General features: G+C 40.1%; 1 protein-coding gene across 1 annotated transcript in view; it reads right to left on the reverse strand.

The window, feature by feature from the left end:
• Positions 1-21,771, reverse strand: part of HCN1 (hyperpolarization activated cyclic nucleotide gated potassium channel 1) — a 197,515-nt gene extending 175,744 nt beyond the window's left edge. The window contains exon 1 of the mRNA XM_059833840.1: positions 21,389-21,771. Coding sequence (XP_059689823.1) covers positions 21,389-21,771 — 383 coding nt within the window. The remainder of the gene's footprint in view (positions 1-21,388) is intronic.
• Positions 21,772-22,044: the final 273 nt, after the last annotated feature.

The raw sequence follows: 22,044 nt of genomic DNA on the forward strand, positions 1-22,044 counted from the left end.
AGATTTATATAAAGTATTATAAAATGTTGACAAAAAGTAAGAAAGAGATAGGCCTATGACATAAAATTTTCGAGAATGAGGAAAAAAAAGAAAGATCCTGGGAGTAATGAGATCTTTCAGAGCTCATAATGAGAAGCAAGAACTGACCTTAGTCACACAGCAAACAGCTATAGCACTTGATGCTCCTCCGAAGCTAACTCTGTACAGCTACTACTAGTTGCCGTTAACTGAATGTACAGAGGTCAGCACCACACTGTACTGAACTATTCCTGAAATCTTTTAAATGCTTCTAAATAGCTCAGAGGTTAAATATCTCTAGGTCAAAAAAAGTGTTTAAGTATTAAAAAAGTATAAAAAAGTTTGAAGGCATATTTTTTAAAAATTTTAGAGAATTATTTTATACAGAAATTAAAAAATATCACACTAATTATTACTTTGGTATAATAAAACTAGTTGGTTTCATAGCCCTCTTTCAGTGTTCTTTTAACTCATAATTTATCTACTATACTTTCAAAACTTATGGTAGTAACATGGTGGTTTTTACAGCTCTGGAACATGGTGCTGAAGCTTTGGTGGTTTATTTATTGCCACAGGCTATCCTAGACAGGATGAACAGTTTGTTCAAAATGAGTGCCTACCCAAGTAGTGATAAAAAACTACTTAGTATTAGGTAATCAATGTTTGTTCTAAGCTTGATAATGTAAGGCACTATGAATTCTAACAGGCATTTTATTTTCCACTTTAAATATCCAACACAAAGAAAACTGAGTCATAAAGAAGGAAATTTCATCTCTAAATTAAATTTGCTGCATAATTTGCTGTATATACAAATGTGTAAAAAGTCATTCAGATTTGCTTTCTTTATTATTTCCTGGTTGCTGCCCATTGACACAGCAGTCTCAATGTCCTTGAGTCAGTGTAGTTTGATATATGACTATCCTTATGGTATGCCCAGATTGCCCCAGCAGAAGTTGTCTGTGGTCTCACAAACGACACAGCAGAGAGAACAGCATCTCTAAGGCACTGGGTGCTGTGACTTGAGGCTACAGAGCAGTCAGGGCTTTGCTTAAGATTAAGTTTTCCGAGTTTCCAGAAAGATCATCAAAGTCTGATTATTTAATAAAAAAGAGCAAAACTTATCAGTAAAAATTCATGAAATTCAGTCACAAATACTCATCAGCCACGTTATTACGTGGAAGGTGTTTGAAAAAGACGTTCATTGAAATTGCTTGTAAGATATCTTTCAAACCAAACCTGACGCACCTGAGACATGATTTCACTCTACAAGTTCAGAGAATCAAGAACTGTAAAAAATTTTCACATGTTTTCCATGGAAAACTTGCCTCCTCTTTAGTTGAGTATTTTGATTGACTAGCAGATGCTCAGTGAAATGAACATGGACTTTTTTTTATCTCACCTTCAAACACAGCTTTATTTATTTTGCTTTCATGCATCATCAGTTTACCTAACAGAGAAATCAATGTCCTATACAGAACAAAACAATCTTTGTAGAAATAACAGTAATTTAAAACTGTATTACAACATACCGTAACAAGCACTAAATTTGGTATTATCCATGACAGAATTTGATTCTCATAGGCCATGCCATCTTTCTCTTGCGGTGCAACTATATTACTCTTTCAGTAAGAGACAGCAAAGCTAAACACACCTGAAAACATCTGAAACTTGCAGATAATTCCTGGGATGTGTTAGAAAGGACAGGATGATGAAGAAGGGAGTGTTTTCTTCAAGGAACCCAAATTCTTTTCATGATTGCACAGGTGTCTGTGCTTGAAAACTTTCTAAAAAATCATCACCATTTTTTTTCACAACCTGAAAGTGAGGATATCCCCCTCTGCCCAGCTATCCATTTTCATTCTGCCCGTCTGTCTCCCTCTTACACATACACACACCTAGAGGAAAACATGCTTCTTCTGGGAAAAAGGCATACAAATTAAATATGAAATTCCTTCTATTTTAACAAAAAATATCGCATTCAACATCTTCCATGGAACAAATTCTGTTTAAATGTTGCAAAGCTATTATGGAGCGCTTCTGTGATTTTTGGCTCAGCAGCAATTTTTTTATTTTAAAATTTCCAGACTTGGAATTTACTGTAACCTATCTGTGTGAACACATTAATACAAATGCATTAAAATGACTAGTGAAGTGTCACTTCTTTATATTGGCCAGTTTTGCGCTAGCAAACAGGTTACTTCTGCAGTTGTGTTGTCTTTCTGTGTGGATAAAACTTTCCTCATCTGAATGTACTTAATTTTGCAAAGCTTTAGGAAGAAAAGAGCTTGGGTTTGTTTTTTTCTTTTGTTTTTAAAAGATAAACTATTCTCCTGAAACTGTTGATCTATATTCTTTATTTTCCTCTGTTTCCACTCTGACAGCTTTTAGCTTATGTTAAGTAAACACAAACAAGGAATCTTGCAAAGCTGGAAGACAGTTCCTTTCATGGCTCATCTCTTTCGATTATGAAGCACACACTACAGCAGAGTACTAACAGCATCTCCTACACTTCAAGTGCTGAGGTTGAAGGGCAGAAATTATTAAGTTGAAGGCTGTGACACTTTCTCAGGTGAAATTTTCATGAAAATTTTCTATTCTTTTATAATTTAAATCATATCAAGCTTAATGAACTTCCACTGTCTTAGCTAGGTAACCTGCTGAAGCAGCAGAAAGGCTGTCTCTACCTGCCTGAGACTGGTCAGTCTAGGATAAGGCAGAGGCTGATGTTCTGAAAACAGTTTCCCTGTGCCAATTATGAGCAGTGGTGGACCTGGGAATCACAGAATCATGGAATGGTTTGGGTTGGAAGGGACCTTAAAGATTATCTAGTTCCAACCCGCCTGCCGTGGGCAGGGACACCTTCCACTAGACCAGGTTGCTCAAAGCCCCATCCAACCTGGCCTTGAACACTGCCAGGGAGGGGGCATCCACAGCTTAATCTTCCAGCTTAATAGTTTCATTCTGATTCAAACTAAAAGCGATTAAAAAAAATAAAATAATAATGAAGTTTTCAGAGCACCAGAAATCTTCATTTGATTTCAGACTAATACTGAAGTCCTTCACTTCAAGGTTAGCCATATATACTTAGAGATTCGATTTATGTGCCTTGCTGTTATTTTTCAAATATTGATGTGACTTCCTACCTGGTAGCAGAAAAGGAATTCAAAGAGAGATTAATAAAATTCAGCAATACTGAGTCCTTTTTTTATATAGCCATAGAACATATCTAAAAATTACAAACTTGCACAATTTCAAACAGATTTCATGAGTTTTAGCTGATAACTAAACCCACTTAGCAGTGGAGATTTGCAATTTATTGCTCAGTTGTGATTCTATGCACAAGGCAGATGATTAGATAAATGCAGCTCTCAGGGGACCTGATCAGAGCCCAGTGAAGCCAATGAACAGTAATTTACTACTTTCAAAAGGCTTTGGTTACAGCATGTGGTTACGTATAAAGCTTAAGCACTTCAAAGGTTTCATTACTAGAAAAGAAAATCACAGCACTGTCCATGGAAAGTGACCATAAAATTAACTAATTAACATTACACTAATATAAATATATGTATATTTTTAGTAAATTCAACTAATATTTAAGCAGTGGACATTTCGTCAAAAGATTTTTAATTCTTGGTAAGCATGCAATTGCTTCTGTCTAAAGTTTTTATAGTATTTTACATGCATGAACAAATTAAGTCTCATATTTCTGAGAAATAAAGGTACAGGAGTAATGTTGCCCTCACTGCATATGGGAGGGGAGGAAGGGGAAGACAAAGAGAAATTTATGTAATATGACAACTTTATTTAATAATGAGTCTTTTTGGTTTTAGCCAATAATACCCTACCACAAGTGCCTGAATACATCTGATGTTGGCAGTTGCTTTTCCTGCAGAGAAACTTATTACAGTAGAAAGAATTAAAGCCTGACTTCCACTTAACCTTGGGCAAGAACAGTGCACCACTGTCAGAGGAGCTCTGGTACTGCTTTTGCAATCCCCCATCTTTACACAGTTCCTCCTTTCTTCAGCCCCATTTCTCGGTGAAAAAGAAGGGTAGTGCTCCTGTCCAGATAGCTACCAGCTAGGAAAAAGTGCTGATGAAGAGTCAGGACTCACAAATGAGTTCTGTCCTGGAAAAAGTTGAATCTGCCTATGCTGACCTGTATGCTGATCAAAAAAGACATATTTCACATCAAGATTGCTTTTGCATCAACACGTGTCACAGCACAAGTAACGTATCTTCCTCAAATTTGCCCCCCCTGTTCAAACTGTTAGACCATAGCCTTTCAGTATCAGGCAACATTTTGTGTAGGGACTCCAAATGGTTTGTTTCAGTTTTGTATTATCAACCCTTAAACCAATTGCAAATTGCCACATACTGATTCTTTAAGTGTCAGCAAATTTCTGTAGTGGATCACTGTAAAATATGCATTCACATTTTCAAATTAGAAATGACCACTTTACAGGCATGAGAAAAAGTTTGAAAGAGACAGATCTAAAAATATTTCAGCTGCAAAATCATCTCGTATCTCATGTTGGAACACTCACATTAATTAAGAATTTTGTAGTGGCAGTAATTTTAAGAGTGCCATTTAGAAACATGACATTTAGGATGCCTCCATACTAAGTAAAAATTCAGAGGCTTAAATTGGGAGAAGCCTTCTGTAATTCTTCTCAACAAAGCGTCATGTGAAAAGGAAAGTAACTTAACTCACACCCCCTCACAAAACCCAGAAAGCCAGAAAATATCACCTAATATTCTTTTTTTAACCAATTCAATCTCTCAATTATCAGTGTAATCTTTAAAGTTTCTGCTGATGGGGAAAAGTCCATTTTCTCTACTTATTGTCAGAGAAGGAGATGATGGAGAAGACATTGCTCAGCAGCTATTGACAGACCTCAGTCATGGGGTTTGGTGATCTTTGGCTCCAAAGCCCATGTTTCTTCAAATATAAAAATAAGTACTGAGATCTCAAACCTTTAAAATAAGCGGAACTATCATTTTAAGAATCAATAAGTTCTTTTATTGTAATCCATGAATATCACATATTGCAGTAAATAATTTGCTTCAAAAGGTAGTTAAATCTAATTAAAATATTTATGTATTTTAAAAATATATTACTAACTTGTGTTTGTTGTGAAAATAACATGAGAAACTGAGAATTTGGTATTCAAATCAAATTGAAATTATAATTTTCTTTATTTTTACTTATACTTCGATGAAAAAGGATTAAAATAGATTTCAGACACTTTTTAGAAAAGCAAAGGAAAAAGAAAGGTCAAATTCACAATGGAGCAAAATGATAAATAATTAGGGTCATGTCACACGCATCGCCCTTTTGCAAAACAGCTCAATACCTAGAGCTCTCACCAACACCTAGGAATATCCATTTGACTTTCCTCATCTGTCTGTGGGCAGCTGAGCCCAGGATCTCCCACATCTCAGGGAAATTTATTACCCCCAAGCCATACTGTCTCTCCTGAAGTGAGGTACACTGCTGACATCTTCTCTTTCCCTAAACAAATATAAACTAGAGCGGGAACCAAAACCTGCTTCCCAGGGAAGGCAACCACTAAACTGGAGAGCAGTTCTCACCCTTTTCTTCTGTCAGAGCAGAGGAACACCAAGACATGATATTGTTATTGAAAGTATCCATCCCAGAAGTGCTATGCAAAGTAAATGTACAGGTTTATATTCTCTCCAGCAGAGGATGGAAACTGCTCTGCACTTCCAGCATCTGGTCTGAACAGTTTTGATTCCTGAGTGGATATACAGGAGACATTCATGTACACGCGCAAAAATACACACCGAAAACTGTAATAGTATGATTATTGAATTGTTATTTTATTAATTAACTTAATTCATTGTATCAATTTATCACAGAAACACAGAATCACAGAATCACTAAGGTTGGAAAAGACCTGTAAGATCATCAAGTCCAGCTATCAAGTAACACCACCATACCCATTAAACCATGTCCCACAATGCCACATTCACATGTTCCTTTAACACCTCCAGTGATGGTGACTCCACCACTTCCCTGGGCAGCCTGTTCCAGTGTTTCACCACTCTCTCAGTAAAGAAATTTTTCCTAATATCCAGAATAAACCTCCCCTGGTGCAACTTGAGGCCATTTCCTCTTGTCCTATCACTTGTCACTTGGGAGAATAGACCAACACCCACCTCTCTGCAACCCCCTTTCAGGTTCCAGACCGAACAACCCCAGCTCCCTCAGCCGCTCCTCATAAGACTTGTGCTCCAGACCCCTCACCAGCTTTGTCACCCTTCTCTGGACACGCTCCAGCACCTCAATGTCCTTCTTGTAGTGAGGGGCCCAAAACTGAACACAGGATTCGAGGTGCGGCCTCACCAATGCCGAGTACAGGGGCACGATCACCTCCCTGCTCCTGCTGGCCACACTATTTCTGATACAGGCCAGGATGCCGTTGGCCTTCTTGGCCACCTGGGCACACTGCTGGCTCATATTCAGCCGGCTGTCAGTCAACACCCCCAGGTCCTTTTCTGCGGGGCAGCTTTCCAGCCACTCGTCCCCAAGCCTGTAGCACTGCATGGGGTTGTTGTGACCCAAGTGCAGGACCCGGCACTTGGCCTTGTAAACCTCATCCAATTGGCCTGGGCCCATCCATCCAGCCTGTCCAGATGCCTCTGCAGAGCCTTCCAACCCTCCAGCAGATCAACACCTCTGGCCCAATTTGTTGTCGTCTGCAAACTTGCTGAGGGTGCACTCAATCCCTCATCCAGATCACCGATAAATGTATTAAACAAGACCGGCCCCAAAACTGAGCCCTGGGGGCTCCGCTTGTGACCGGCCGCCAACTGTATTTGACTCCATTCACCACAACTCTCTGGGCTCGGCTGTCCAGCCAGTTTTTTACCCAGCGAAGAGTGCACCTGTCTACGCCACGAGTCGCCAGCTTCTCCAGGAGAATACTGTGGGAGACAATGCTGAAGGCTTTACTAAAAGTCCAGTTAGACAACATCCACAGCCTCATTCACTAAAACTATCCACTATCTACCCCATCCACTATCTACCTAAAACATCAATTAATTGAAAATACAATGCACACAACACAAAATATTTTAAGAAATTAAAGAAGTAATCTTCCACAAGCCTGCTTATACCTTTCCCCATGTGTATTTATTATGCTTCCCCTTTTACAGGGTGACACACCTTAGGAGCTCTGCACTAATGAGTCGGTAAGAAGGAGAATGCTTATATAGGAAGTTTAATATTCAGTTTAATCATTATCTTTCAAAACAAAATTTCATATTTCATATACTAAAACATCTTTCCTTACCAGAAAGAAAATGCAGCTCTTGCAGGTTTCTCCTGTTTACACCAACTATACTCAGAAATCCCCATTTTTTTCATTATTCAGCTTGTACCCAGATCTCTCGGCTAGCCATTTGCCTTCCACAGTATTTAAGCAGATGCAATGTAATTTTAACATTTCTTTAAAATTTCCCAGTTTACCAAGTGCACACTCCAGTCTTACCATCCTTTTTACAGCATAGCGCTCTGCCTGCATTGCCAAAACAAATCAGCTGATTTTGCAGCTAGACAGAGCAGTGATCAGAAAGACCAAATAACCACTTGTTTAAAACAAAAAGGAAAACCAAGAAAAGCAAACAAAGCAAACAAGAAAGAGAATACAAGATGTTCAAAGATGTTCTGGCTATTGGCCTAAGTAATCATGATCTTGGTGGTTTTACCTCTGCTCCTCTTGGCGTCTTTTCATGCTATTTACCCTCTAATACTCCAGCAAGCTCCACGCAAACAGGCCTAAGCAAAACCTTACGTACTGCCGTTGCGAGCAGCTCAGTGAAGGGTGGAGGTTTGGAATACAAACCAGATTTGCCTCTCACATTTGTGAACATTGGTCAGTGTAATGGAATGAGATTGCTGAATGGCCCTTTTGCAATTTAATTCAATATAAGAAAACAAAGACCTTTTTTTCAATGAAATGGCTTTGGTTATTCTTAAAAAAGCAAACAGTCAAATGCCTTCAAAAAAAACCTGACAAAACAACCTACATATACTTATTTATTAAATGTTTTTTTGATCCGCAGAACAGGAGATGACCTGCAATATCAAACACTCCAAGAGTTTGCCTTTACATGCAATGAAGCCTTTTCTCCTTCCAGTACATCTTTGCCAGCAGCAGTACTGTAGGTCATATCCATTGTTAGGCTGTAATTAAAAAAAGAGGTTCCATTACATTTTGCCACAAGTACACACAACACTGAAATAGATAGTCAAGATCCATTTCTAAAAACAATATGTATTAAATTTACAAACTATGTGTTGAAAGTATTTATTGAATTATGGCAGATTATAGGCTTGAAATAAATTTTTTAATTACTGTTTTAATTTAGTCATATAAAATGGTTGTTGAGCCACTGGAAGATATTTGTTACCAATATATATATTAATTTAAAATTCTATTCTATCTTCATTGAGACAGAATCATCTAAAGTAGAGTTCTTATACAAAATATGTATATTATGAGGTTTCTTCCTCCACAGTTGCCTTTTTTTTTTTTTCAAAAAAGAGAGAGGAAGTCACTTTAAGCTTCAGAAAAACATGTCAGTTTTCAGCCTGAAAAATAAAAGATTGATAAAGATATTAAGATCTGAAAATTCATTCAAACTTAACCACAGGCTTTGTTATATGCTTCACCTATAAATATTTAACAGAAAAAATATAAAAGGGAATTATTTAATAATCCACTTCTCCACTTTATATTTTGGTAGCGTGTCTTGTTTTTCACAATTGACTTTGAAGTCACTTGGTACAAAAATTCTTTCTCCGATCTTCTGGCATTCAAACGAAGTAGTCCATATTCCTTCAGAGCAGCATAGCCCCTGCGCTGCTCTCAAGATCAGCCACATAGTACAGGTTAAGGGTGACAGAGGAAAGTGTTTGCCTGCAAGTAAAGTTGCCTATAATCGTAGGCACTGATAAGCGGCTCCAAAATTAGCACTCAAAGAAACTTTGGTCAGGGACCTATGACCTGAACTATAAACAACAGCAAAAGTACCAAGGAAGCTATTTACTCCCATGCAGAGAGATGACTGTTCCTTTGATACATTAAAACAAGAAGAGCTTCCCTTTACCGTGGTGAATAAAACACCAGATGTCCATCTTTATCTCCCATCCATATTCACTCAAAATGAAGTTGTCTAAATATAATAAATAGGTTTATGGCTTTCAGCAAATGAAAACATTTTACTTGGGAGATCTCAGAAGAGGTTTTAGCCACAAGCCAATATTCCTCAGAAAGACAAAATTTAATTTAGTCAAATATTTATGTTTCATTTTTGGAGGACAGTGAGTTATGAAGTGTTCAAACATGTTTAAGCTAAAGACGTGTAATAATTAGAACAGCCAAACAGATGTTAATAATTCACTGGTGGAGAACAGCAAGAAGTTAATGACAAAAAATGATTACTAGAACTTGTCATCATAATCTTAGAAAATATATTTATCTGTAAACTGCAAATCAAAATATATAATATGACAGAAATGGAACATGAAGCATCTTCAAATTATTCTGATATACTAGTTCTGCAAATTCAGATCACCCATGGGTGACATTTTTTAAAAATCAGCTTTACCGTTATGGCTCCTTATGGCTAGAATTCTGAAAGATGTTCAGGCACAGAGTCCAGATGCTTACAAGTATCTAGGTCCTTAGCTTGTTCTGAAATCCAAAGATAGACAGGCTTCTGACTTCCATCTCGGATCTTCATCTAACATCCTATAGATTTGCACACTCTGTGCAGAGCACTGGGTAAAACTCACATTTTCAGAGCCATTCCAGAAATGGAAAAGTTTGTACTGGAAACATGAAACCAAGTTAAGCATCATATTCCGTTTGCTCATTTTACCAGTGGCATATAATACAGTATGTACGTTCAGTGTTAAGATGAGCTGCTTTTCAATGACACTTCATGGAATCACAAGTCAGTAGCCCCAGCAGGAACATCTGCTACCATTTTATGCAGATTCATGGTACCTGCATTCCTGGGCTATAAAGCTAGCTCTCCTTCCCTTAAGCAAGTCTGAACTTTGTCACGCTGTGAGGAACAAGTGTGGGAGTGGAAGTTCACTGCAGCTCTCCCATTCCTTCCACAGAAAGATAAATTTGGTCTATCCTGTGGAGAATGTCAAAGTTGGCTGCAGCTTAGAATTGACAGAAACAACCATGGTCACATCGAGCAATGTTCATACAGTCCTGCGGAATGAGGTGGGTGGAGGTGGAAATTGCTGAATAACACTGACAGGTTGTATAATACAGAAGGAGTATTCCTCAGACCTGTCTTAACGAGAATCATCTCTCGACAAAAGAAAATTAGCCTGCATGCGAAAGACAGAGCACAGCATACAGGCAGACTATAGGAAAATCTACCTTTAGGAAACAAGAACAGAGGACAGTTTAAAGGGAAGCAAGAAATTCTAAACTCATAGCTCATACCTTTAAATAGCAAACTAAAACCAAAGACGTTCAGCTGGATTCAGCAATCATTTATGTCATATTTAGTTCACATCTAGCTAAGTCATATGCATATGAAATAATACAATTATTAGGTCCCGGATTTAATTCTTTTCAACATCAAAAACCTTGAAATTGTTTTTAGATGACTTCTTCCATTTCAGAGAGATCAGCCATCATAATAAATTCACTACTTAATAATTACACAATAAGAACACGTACAAATCCTACTCATCTTTTCAACACCCAGCAGTTTATGAGTACATTTAATATTCTGTTCTAAATTTCAAAAAACACCTTTAAGTTAGTAAAAACACGTATTTCAGATATTTACTGACAGAATGCATGCAATTAAAAGTCAATTTTGGTCATGTGGGCACATAAATTAGGTTACTTATCTCTCACTTGTCCCACACATGCAACATCTATTGCTTAATAAGCCATCGGATTTCAGACATTTTCAATTTTGACCCTTTTTAAATGCTCTGTTAGATTGCCTACCATCTGGCAATGCTTACTCTTGATACCACACTCCCTTTGCATTACAGAAGTGTGCTTCTTATAATTATATCTTTAACGTGATAGATGTATGCAACACTAGAATTCCCAAGCTGGCAATAAACAGGCTGAGGGGACAATTTCAGCAAAGTATCTTGTTACTAGGTCTATGGTAATAGCATGTTCAATTGCATCAGGTTGCAGTTCTCAACATAAAGTTGCCAACCTGCCCAAGTCATGGGAAATAAAAAATGTGCATACAATTATATTTTTCTTAATTATTACAAGGTATTTATTTACAAACTCCAAGACACTATGAAGAATACCTAGGCTAACCTCTCCCTGCTAGTTTGAACAAACAGCTCTGTATCTACTAGCTAACAGACTCAGTAAGAATGGAAAACTACATAGCAGAGCTACCAAATTTAGAAAAAATAATCAATGCATCACTTCCATTTATATAAAGGAATTCATTATATCTTCAGGAAGGGAGGGAGAAGGGAAAACCGAATGAGGGAAAAGAGAAGTTGTTTTCAAAAAAAAAAAACAAATCTATCAGGGACTACATCACCATGCTCTTGCTAACTTTCGAATGAGAAGTGCAAGTTGCCTATAACAGGATTTCACTACCTGAAAATTAGACCATAAGAAATACTATAAATAAAAGACAGAAAAAGCAGGATTCAGTATTTAGGTAGTCACCCAGGTAACAGTTTCCAAGAACACTGGACACACAGCTCTGAAAAACAGGACATCTCTGAAGTATACATGGTAAGGTGGGTAATGAGAAAGGTACCCAATTATTAACTGAAGCTTGAGGTATATGCTTGATTTATTTTGCTACTTATGTTTTGTTTCCAAGTTTACATCTAACAGACTAATCCCTAGTTGGAAAAGGAAATCTTTATGTTACTACTGAGCTTCTCTGGCACTAAAGACAAGGTGAACCAGAGTGACAGACAAGCTTGGCTGTTACCTTCACTGAGAAATCAAGTGCAAACAAGCTCATATGCAGCCATCCCAAGGAACCTGTAGGGCAGCATGTGTTTGGCGAACCCAGAAGCTTGCAAGTGTGTACTGTCAGGCAGTAATAAGATGTTTTACAGGATAGTATTACCTGTTACTGGTTTCATAGTAATTTCTCTACCAGACAGAAATCTAAGACCTTCTGGAATGAACATACAGCCAGAAGTCACTCAAGAGCCTGATGGAAAACCTCTCAGTAGTCATGTGAAAGCTTGATTGCATCCCCACAGTTTTACAGCCATACATTTATTCCATCTCCTGGGTAGAGTCGGATAGATCTTACTCTGTGCATCTTATAAAAGTTCTGTATATTTTCCATAGCTTTGACCTACAGCAAGTTAGAATAATCATTTATCATTAGGATCCTATGATATATTACCCTAAATTTACTGCAATCTACAGATGTGCTTAATGTCAGATCATATCAGAAGCACACTGCCTATTGCTGCAGTCATGCCATAAAGAGAGGTGCTTCTTGGAGGATCTGGTAAGTTACTGTAAGATACAACAGAATGAGCCAAGGAAACATCAATACTTCCATACTTTGCTGACAGGAGAGAAAAAAAATGGAGGCAACCAGACTATGCTACATATAGAATTGGAAGATTTGATATCATAAGGGCACATTTTATTTCTGTGGGGCTCTTCATATACCGGAGCTTTAGCACAAGTGTAAGCTTCAGTGGATTTCAGACTGAGAATTGGATGAAAAAGAGTACTACTACCTAAAAAAAACCCCTACAGTCAAAACAATTTTTATGTATATTGGCTATTTTAAATTACATACTTAAAAAAAAAAAAAAAAACACTAGCTTTGACTGTGAGCATAAAGCAACCTGTGCTTTTTCAGTTGAAAATAAAATACCTGTCTTAAGAATTTTTAATAAATATGACATTTTTAGAGATAGAAAATTTATTAATAACAGCAGCACGCTAAATTCCAATAGTGTATCAAATTATTTGTTAAATAACGTGCTTCTCTAGAAAAGATATCCACATAAACAACATACTAGTTAATAAAATTAGAACAAAATCTTATTCTTAGCCACATGATGCATCTCCAGTTGTTGGAACGTCGCTGGCGTCAATAAAAAATGGTTTGGGGTTTGTTTTGGCATTTTTAAAATATGTAATGGAAACAAACTGCATATCTTTTGTAATCAAATGAACATTTTCTGAACACAAGTTTAATGCAGACTTATTCCAGTTGCACTGCAAACCAAGGCAATAAGATTATTGCAAAATATCATGCAGCTTGCCTGAATCTGACTATCATCAGATTAAAAGATATTAGCAGAGATTTTATGGAAGCTAAATGACAGTGTCCTTGAGGCAGTACTGACATTGACTCCGGCTGATACAGTTTTTGGTCATTAACATACCTTACTATGTGTCTAGAACGAGCCCTCCAATAATTAGAGCTGAATACACTACAATTTTTAAAATTAAATCATGCCTCTGGGAAAGAATCAGGGAATAGACAGCTAAAGGACTTTCAAGCAATTAAGAAGAACTGCACTGTCAGGTTAAAAATTAAACATTGCAAAGTAGGTTAAAAGTTTCCCCTCTCTCAAAAATTGTACATTGACACAGAAGACAGCTCTGGGGCATGCTGTTGAGTGAAAGCAGAGGTGAGAATGGATGCCTCTTATTTACAACCAAATTAAGTAAATTTCTCTACTAATTTTCATATTCTACTCTCCTCTTTAAAAACAGTATTTTTCCTTTCAGTACCCTCAAACCGAGCCTCTCAAAAAAGCTGACAAAGTTTAATTAAATATTACAATGTCGCCAATCTTAGATAGGTAGGCAGAAATGCAGAGGTAAAGATTCAAACTTTTTAAGTGACCTCTGATTTCACACATCTCTATTTCTGCTACTCCAGGCTAAACAATCAGAAACTGAGCCATTGAAATTTCAACTTGATTATATAACCACAAAAAAGCCTAAGCAACTTATCAAATGTTACTCATTTTTTATTTAGCTTTCTAGTCACCAAACCCCGCAAACCAAATCCTAAATCCAGACCTCTATTTACTATTCCATGCTTTTACATAGTATTCCAATTCACAGTTCCCTCCATATACTCAAGTCCAAGAAACCTAATATAAAGAAAAAACTTTTATTGACTCGATTAAAAGCGTTGCTTACTTTGGTGAGCTAACAAATGAAGTGCCAGTACACATTCAAAAATGTATAGTCTTGCTGAAATGATCAATGGGAATAACAGAATCTGTACTTTTCCCCACAGGCCCAAGCATGATGCTGATCTTATGAGATCTGAATTTTGATAAGTATATATAGATAATATTAATCAAGCACTTTTTTCTCACTGCAGTCAAAACAAACAATCAGAAAACAGAAGAGGAAGTCTCATGATATTGAGCATCCCAGGTCAAAGTTTAAAGACTCGCATATAACTTCCCCAAAACATCGTATTTTAGATTACTCACAGGAATTCTGTAACATTTTGGTTTGATCTTGGCTTTTGGGGTTTTTTAAATACATCTAAAAATTATGATGAACATATTTGCCTTTATTTAGGTTGTGAGTATTCTAAAATATTTAGAAGGTGAATATTCTGAAATTAAGCATCTTGCAGAAAAAAAATGTACTTGTGCACTTCTTCATAGGTGCTGCCACCGATCTTCAAAACATCCGAAGTTAAATTAAAAGTACGTCAGAGAATTGAGGAATTATTTGAGTTACGCTTCCTGAGCTCTGTCTCTTCTGTAATCTTTACTCTAAGTATATAACATGTCAAAAGTGTGAAAGAAAATGCAATGAATCAACTGTTATTCCAGGACTAGAATGAACATACTGAAAATTGGGAAACGTTCAACATGTATGTGAGCTCAAACTATGCATTAGTATTCTATATTATCTAGAGACAGAAGGATGTCTTATCAATAAAATGAATTGATTTCCTGGAACAAACAGAGGCATAATCCTTCCCACATCCTTTAGAGTTCTGGAAGGTGAGTGGCTGCTGGATCCTCAGGTGGACTCAGCTGGCTTGCTTTTGTGGTTCTTGAAGAAAATCTCAAAGGGGACAAGAACACATGGCTTCATGAGCCCAAAAGCACAATGTACACCTCTACATATCCATTTTCACTCATACATACTTACAGCTGGTACAAAAAGAAATGCCAGTAGCTAGCTTGCATCAACTAGATTTCATAACAAATGAATCAGTGACAGCCAATGATAATGATATATTATTCAATATTAAAAATAATAGGAACTGAAGATGAAAAACAACCTAATGCATTTCTGGCCCATATTCCACATCAAAGCATTTCCAATAGACTATTTCGTTGCTTATTTTTGGTCCTGCTTCCTAAACGTCCAATTTAGATATTTGTTTCTGCAATTTCACCCTATTACTTCTATGAAATTTCTTTCCTCTTTGTAATATCCATTTACGCATTTGAGGACCGTTATCATATTTCTCTTCAGCCTACCTTTATGGGAGTTGCATTTTACCTGCAACTCCCTGCAGGAGTTTTACCTGCAATTATTATAATGCTTAATATGTAACTTTTAATATATAATTTACTGTCAGAAAGAATATTCAGACATTATAAATGCATTATTTAGATTAATGCTACAATTTTGTCACTATATCCTTTTGGGCATTTACAGAAGTAAAGTGCAAAAATTGTTGGAATGCAGCAAATAAAAAGCCAAGCACTGCTAATAATCTTTTTAATACTAAATGGTTCTTTATGTTTAGTCATGCGCAAAGAGTGAATGTTCAAGTAACAGGAGCAGTTTAACTGTACAAAGTTTTTCTTCAATAGAAATAAAAAGTTATAGTTGCCACAATAGTATTTGGAAATGATACATGAAAGATAGCCCTAGCTAAAACTGTGCTTCAGTCATAAAAACATAAATAATTTAAAAACAAAAAAAAAGAAATGTGTTTGTGCAAGGCATGTGTACGGTATAGTTACAAATCCACGATTATCAGTTTATTAGCAAATAATTCAAAAGTCGCAATACTGTAGGAGAACCTCATGACAAATCCTGAGCAACAAGATTGAGATGACTACCTTCAGAATCCAAAACTCCAGACATTTCATACTCCTACACTACCAGTGACATAACGTATCCATTAAAACCCACATGAATTTGTATCTGATATATTTAATATAAACCAACATGATTTATAGACTTAATTTTGCATACATATATCTGTCTCAATTACACTTAAGTATGGTACAACACATTTTGTCTTCATCGCATATAGCATTACCTTCCAACTCTACTGCTCTGTATAAAATTAAGTATGTGACAGTCCACAAAAAGATAAATCTCATTAGCTTCAACTGAGACATTACAGACGTGACAAAAGAGAGGGACAAAGTGCTTACCCTAAGCTTCTTAAAATATAGATGATAGGTATAACACATAGAGTGAAGACCAGTCCCAAGGAAGAACAGGTTTGAAAACAATGCATGCACAAATTTTAGAAATATGTATGTGAACTGCACATATAACATGCACAGTCTACCATGTTAGGGTGAATGCTGGTGGTCAAAGGCAGGTCCAAAAGATAGGTACAAATGAAAAAGAAAATGGATTCATAAGGCAAATGTAAGTTTAAAATGGAAAGCAGTATAATAAAAAACAAGAGGCACACTAAGATGTTGCAATTATGATTTAGCGTTTGGCACATACGTAATTGAAAAATGAAGCTGCACGTGTGCATGACAACATGGATGGGTTGCATAAAACTGCACAAAATAACAGAATGATTTTTAATCGCAACAGACACAAAAATATTCTTCCGTAAGTACCTAGATGTACACATGCAAATATTATTGTGTCTTTCACACTGATTAAAACCCATTGAAACCTGACATTAAATTTACTTACAAGGTAGCATCAATAGAGCTTTCTATGATTTGTGAAGATTTATATGATAAACCTCATACGTGTACATAATAACCCTCAAATTTGTATACAAAAAGGTTTTGATACTGGAATGCCACACGTTAAAAAAATCTGGCATACCTTTACTATTCACTATGCTCCAAAATTTTCTGTTCAAGTTTCAGAATTAACTCTGCTTTTACTTTTCTGTTATCGTTAAAATAAGGCTTTGTGCTCCTTGAATAGATGAGAAGTTACCCAGAGAGATTCTCTCGACATAAAATGTCAGTAGTTTTTTGCTATTGTTGTAAATCAGTTCATACTTTGTATTCATCTACGCAGGAAAAAGACCTTCAGCACTGCCTGCACTGCACCTCCTTACCTGCTACTCTGCCAGACAACTCCACATCACAGTCTTACTTCACTCCATCTTGAAGCCAATTGAAATTTTTGTCCCCACTTCCAGTCAAAGGCTGTTCCCAAACACCAAGCTGAGAACTGTAACCATCAGAGTGCGAAGGCTACATTTACTCATACACATCTTATTCCCACTCAGTCTCTCTCATACATTGCTATTTGTGGTCAAAAGATGCCTCTCCCGTGTGACTCTGGAGGTAGTAACTCTGTTTTCTTTTTAGATTTCTGACTACAGATGCCCTAACTGATGTGGTAATAAACCCAAGACTTCCATGACAGCATGAGTTTCTCTCTGTACCCATAGACAGGGAGGGAGGGAGATGCTAGAGGGTCAGACCAACGGCCCAGGCACATGCAAGCAAGCCCTCTGAGCATTAAAGAGACTCCTGACGTGCCGAAGGACACTGAGTAATTAATTGTCTGAAAAATCAGCCACATACATTTCCACTAATACCACTAATACCAGAAGGCCCTAACATGTAAAAGTCACCCAAAGCCACCAAAGCCCACTGCAACTCTGCTAGGAAATGCGTGAAAAGCGTATGGCAGCAGCAGAACCATGTACAGTTGCTCCCATCTCCCATTGGCTTCGTGCTGCTCTCATCCGGCAGCTGCAACGCCACTGGGCTGGACCGGCAATGCTCTCCCATGGGCTCATTCTTCCGCACGTGAGCAGGGATGGCCAGAGGCACTCGATATCTCACAGAAAGCATGCAGGACTTCAATCAACTCGAACCAAAACACTGACAATAAATTCACTTTTGTGAGTCATGCAATTACACAGAATTGTCCACGTTTAGAGACGCAGTAATCACAGCTGCGAAGAGATAAACAGGTCTTGTGCTGGGTTTAATGTTCATTAGGTGCTCGGTTTACATAACAGCTTCCAAATTAGACATTAACCTCGGAAGACTGGGAAAAGACACCCAGGAACAAAATGGTACCCTTGTGGAAAAATTACGTAATACTTATTGAATGTAATTCTCCAAGGGTGATCTGCCTGATGAAGAGCCAATTCCTCCCTGAAACACAGGCAGGATGGAGAGCCATAAAACTAAGAGACCAAGCCGCACAAGGACACGAGTAAACGATTCACAGAGCACCAAGTTTATAGACACAGCTTACACACTGTTCACATCAAAAAACAGGGGCAGGAGGGTGCAGGGATGCTCTCTGCTCCCCCCCCACCCCACCCCCACCCCAACAACACAGCAAAATATTGCTCGGTGTAGATAAACATACAAAGTTTTATAATAATCATGAAAATGAGATCAAGAAATGTAATCAAATGCACCAAAGTATCCCAGCAAATGCATACAAGCATCCAGAACTAGGAAAACAAAAGTAAATGAGAGTCCACAGGAGCCTGTACCAGAATTTTCCCATGTCTTCCATGGTTAACCCAATATCCTCCTAAGTGTGCCTATATTTAAAATTTACTGTGATGTCTGTTTTCATATGTGCTACAAAAATCCTAATAATGGCTAAATTTACAACCTTATTCTAAATCTTCCCACTTGGATACTGTAAAGTACTCTGCTTTTTACCATTTTCTTGCTATTTGGGTAGAAAATTGAGTTCTTTCCCTTGGTGGTATCAACATTAACACAGTGAAATTAGAATACCTCTGTCTCTTTGGATGCTTTAAGGCTTGTCTACATAAGAGCATTACATTGTTACAAAATCACATGCAAAACTAAATCAGAACAACTCCATCCTTATATATGCAATTGTTCTGGTACAGAGACATTGTTAGGAGGCACTTACTAGCATTGTTGCAATTCCCATATAGGAAGACGAATATACTATATAGTACAACTTCTTCACCTGTTTCTATAAACACTGCGACCCAGAAAGAGTAGTACCATTATACAGTTGCAATTATTTCAGGAGAAACAATACAAGTTATCTCTCGTTTCTCACTGAAACAGTCCTACTGGCTAAAAAATTGGTCTGAATCAGGCCACATCACCCCGAGACTAATGAGAGACTATGAACTTAGTTAAAAAGACAAACACCTCCATTCTAATAAAATAGAGAGAGAATAAAACCCACAGAAAACACAGTTAATTTAAGAATATGCAGACAACAGGCCTGAAAACGATACAGTGTTGTTTACTCCTGCTGAAAAAAATAAGTAAACATACGCTACAATCTCTGAACTTTCCCACAGGAAGAATTAGGACAGAATTAGAAGGTATTTCTGTAATGAAACAGAACCAACATACTTATCACCTATTTCACACATCAGCTTAAAAAGTTACATGCTGCACAATATGATGCATAACCTCCTATTGCCCAAAACACCATTGGGCTGTGCACCTCGCTCAGAAACCAAGCTTGCAACAAAACAAGAGAATTTACTCGCAAGAATAATCTCATTCGTTTTAACAGAATCCTTACATGAATAAAGTTACTCATGCACACACGGGTAAGTAAAAGGCTAGAAGACCCCTCTAATCCCCTACGCATGCTACCACAGCACCAGATGTGACCTGCTGTCTCCCCCTCCGGCTGGCAGAAAGGGAGTGGGTGGGCTCTTGGCTCTCTCCCCCCTTAATGCACCTGCTAGTGCAGCTGAGCTGGCAGGAGAGGGGGAAAAGGTACTCCAGGAAAAGAATGAGTGCAGCTTATTGCCTCCAGGGAGCCAGGAAAGAGGCAGGGATTTGAAGCATATTTCGAGTCATGACTGAGTGCCGCCCTGCTCCTCCACTCTTGGAGCTGTACTGCTCTCGGGCTTGACTGCAAGGTGCTAGCACAGCTCACTGCATAACACCTCACTCTGAACAGTCCCGCAGAAACCTGGACTTGGAAAGTATTTCCTCCTGTTCTCACTGGAAGCATGTTCTATTTAACCTACTTTTTCTTAGAAGATCCGTGTAACTATTGAACCTCCTGGATTTTCCTTTTTTAAACATGGTTTCCAGTGCAACTGCCTTACTGTATACATGCAGGCTGTTCAGTTTCAAGCTGTTGATTAAATATGCTTAATGACACCGATAGTCCTTCAGCAAATATCGTAGAGAGTGTTAAATTTACAACAGCATACAGCCAGCTGGCATAGAGAATACAATAAAATAATCCCTCACTTAAAATGTAATTTTAAAGGGAAGTATCTCTTCCCGGGAATTTCTTTGCACCGCTCTTCATATGAACATTCCAATTTGGCGTACCTTCAAGCTACCGCGAAAGCAATGCTAATTTAGCATCCCATTTACCCGTCTACCTACGAAAACATAGATTCCCACACCGCGATAGCTTGGATAAAGTTATTGTGCTGCAACTCTGACCGAGACGTGCTTCCTTCGTGCGACCCCTTGAAAAAGCATTTACGCCGGTTGCTGAGGAAGGGGCCGGCGTGTGCCCAGCGCGGACCCCGGAATTGCGTTTCTGTTGGTGCCCCTGCCTGCACCCCGGCGAGCTCTCCCACCCCGGGGCAGGGCCGTGCCCCGCTCCGGCGGCGCCCCCCGCCTGCCCCCCGCCCGACGGACGCGGCCAATGCGGCAGCCCCCGCGGCGCGCCCAGCTCGGGACGGCCCCGCAGGCCCCGCGTCGGGCGGGCGCTGCCCGCAGCCCCCAGGGGCCGTCGCGGGTGCAGCCCTGGGGGCTGCGGGCAGCGCCCGGCCGACGCGGGGCCTGCGGGGCCGTCCCGGGTGCAGCACGCTGGAGAGCGCCGGGCCGGGCCAAGCCCCGCGGCCGCCCCAGCGGCGACGGACGGACCGCGCGGCGGGCAGGGCAGCGGCCCCGCGCCGGCTTCCAGCCCCTTCCCCGCCGCCCGGGCGGGGGAGGCGGAGAGAGGAGGCAGAGTTGTAGCCGCCGAGCGGGGCAGCGAGGCTGCCCGCGGGGAGGGAAGGAGGCAAGGGGCGAGGCCGGGCCCGCCCGCCGGGGAAGCTCCTCGCCCCCGCGGGGCGCCGCCCGCCTCCAGGCCGGAGCCCGCCGAAGTTTGCGCCGGGCGAGGCGCGAGGCGGCGGGAGCGCCGCCCTGCCCCCCGCGACGGGGCCACCTCCCGTGCGGCGGCGGGAGCCCCGCGCTCACCTGAAGTCGCTGTAGGGGTGGATGATCCAGAACCCCGCAGTTTTAACCCTTTCCTGCTCCTTCTCCACCGCCTTCTGGCTGCCGAACATGCGGAGGGAGAATTTGTTGACCCCCGGCTGCAGCATGGAGGTGAACTGCCGCTGCATGAAGCCGTACTGCCGCCGGGGCCCCTCGGCATCCTCGAAGCCCACCACGGGCTCCTCGCCCCCGCCGCCGTCCACTTTGAAGCACACCGAGTTGCCATGCTCCTTCACGCCGCCGCTGCCCCCGCCGCCGGGGCTGCTCTGGGCTTTCTCCGCCGGCGCCGCCGGCTTGGCCGGGAAGGCGTTAGCGCTGCCATCGTCCCGGCTGCCGGCAGAGGAGCTGCGCTTCCCGGCCTCCATGCTGCGGGGCGGGCGCGCCCCAGCCGCGGGAGAGCGCGGAGAAGCCTCGCCGCCGCCGGTGCCCTTCAGCGGCGCGGCTGGGCTCGGCCGCCCTGGGCTGGGCTGGGCTGGGCTCAGCTCCGCGCCGCCGCGCCGCCCGGCATGGCCAGCGCCGCCGACTCTGAGCCGCGCTCCGCGCAGGGATGGCACCGCTTCCCCTCGCCCGCCCCCTGCCGGCGGCCGCGCCGCGCCGCCCGCCTGACATTGAGCGCCCCGGAGTCCTTGAGGGGCTGA

This window comes from Gavia stellata, chromosome Z (genome assembly GCF_030936135.1).
Source record: "Gavia stellata isolate bGavSte3 chromosome Z, bGavSte3.hap2, whole genome shotgun sequence".
Lineage (NCBI taxonomy): Eukaryota > Metazoa > Chordata > Aves > Gaviiformes > Gaviidae > Gavia > Gavia stellata.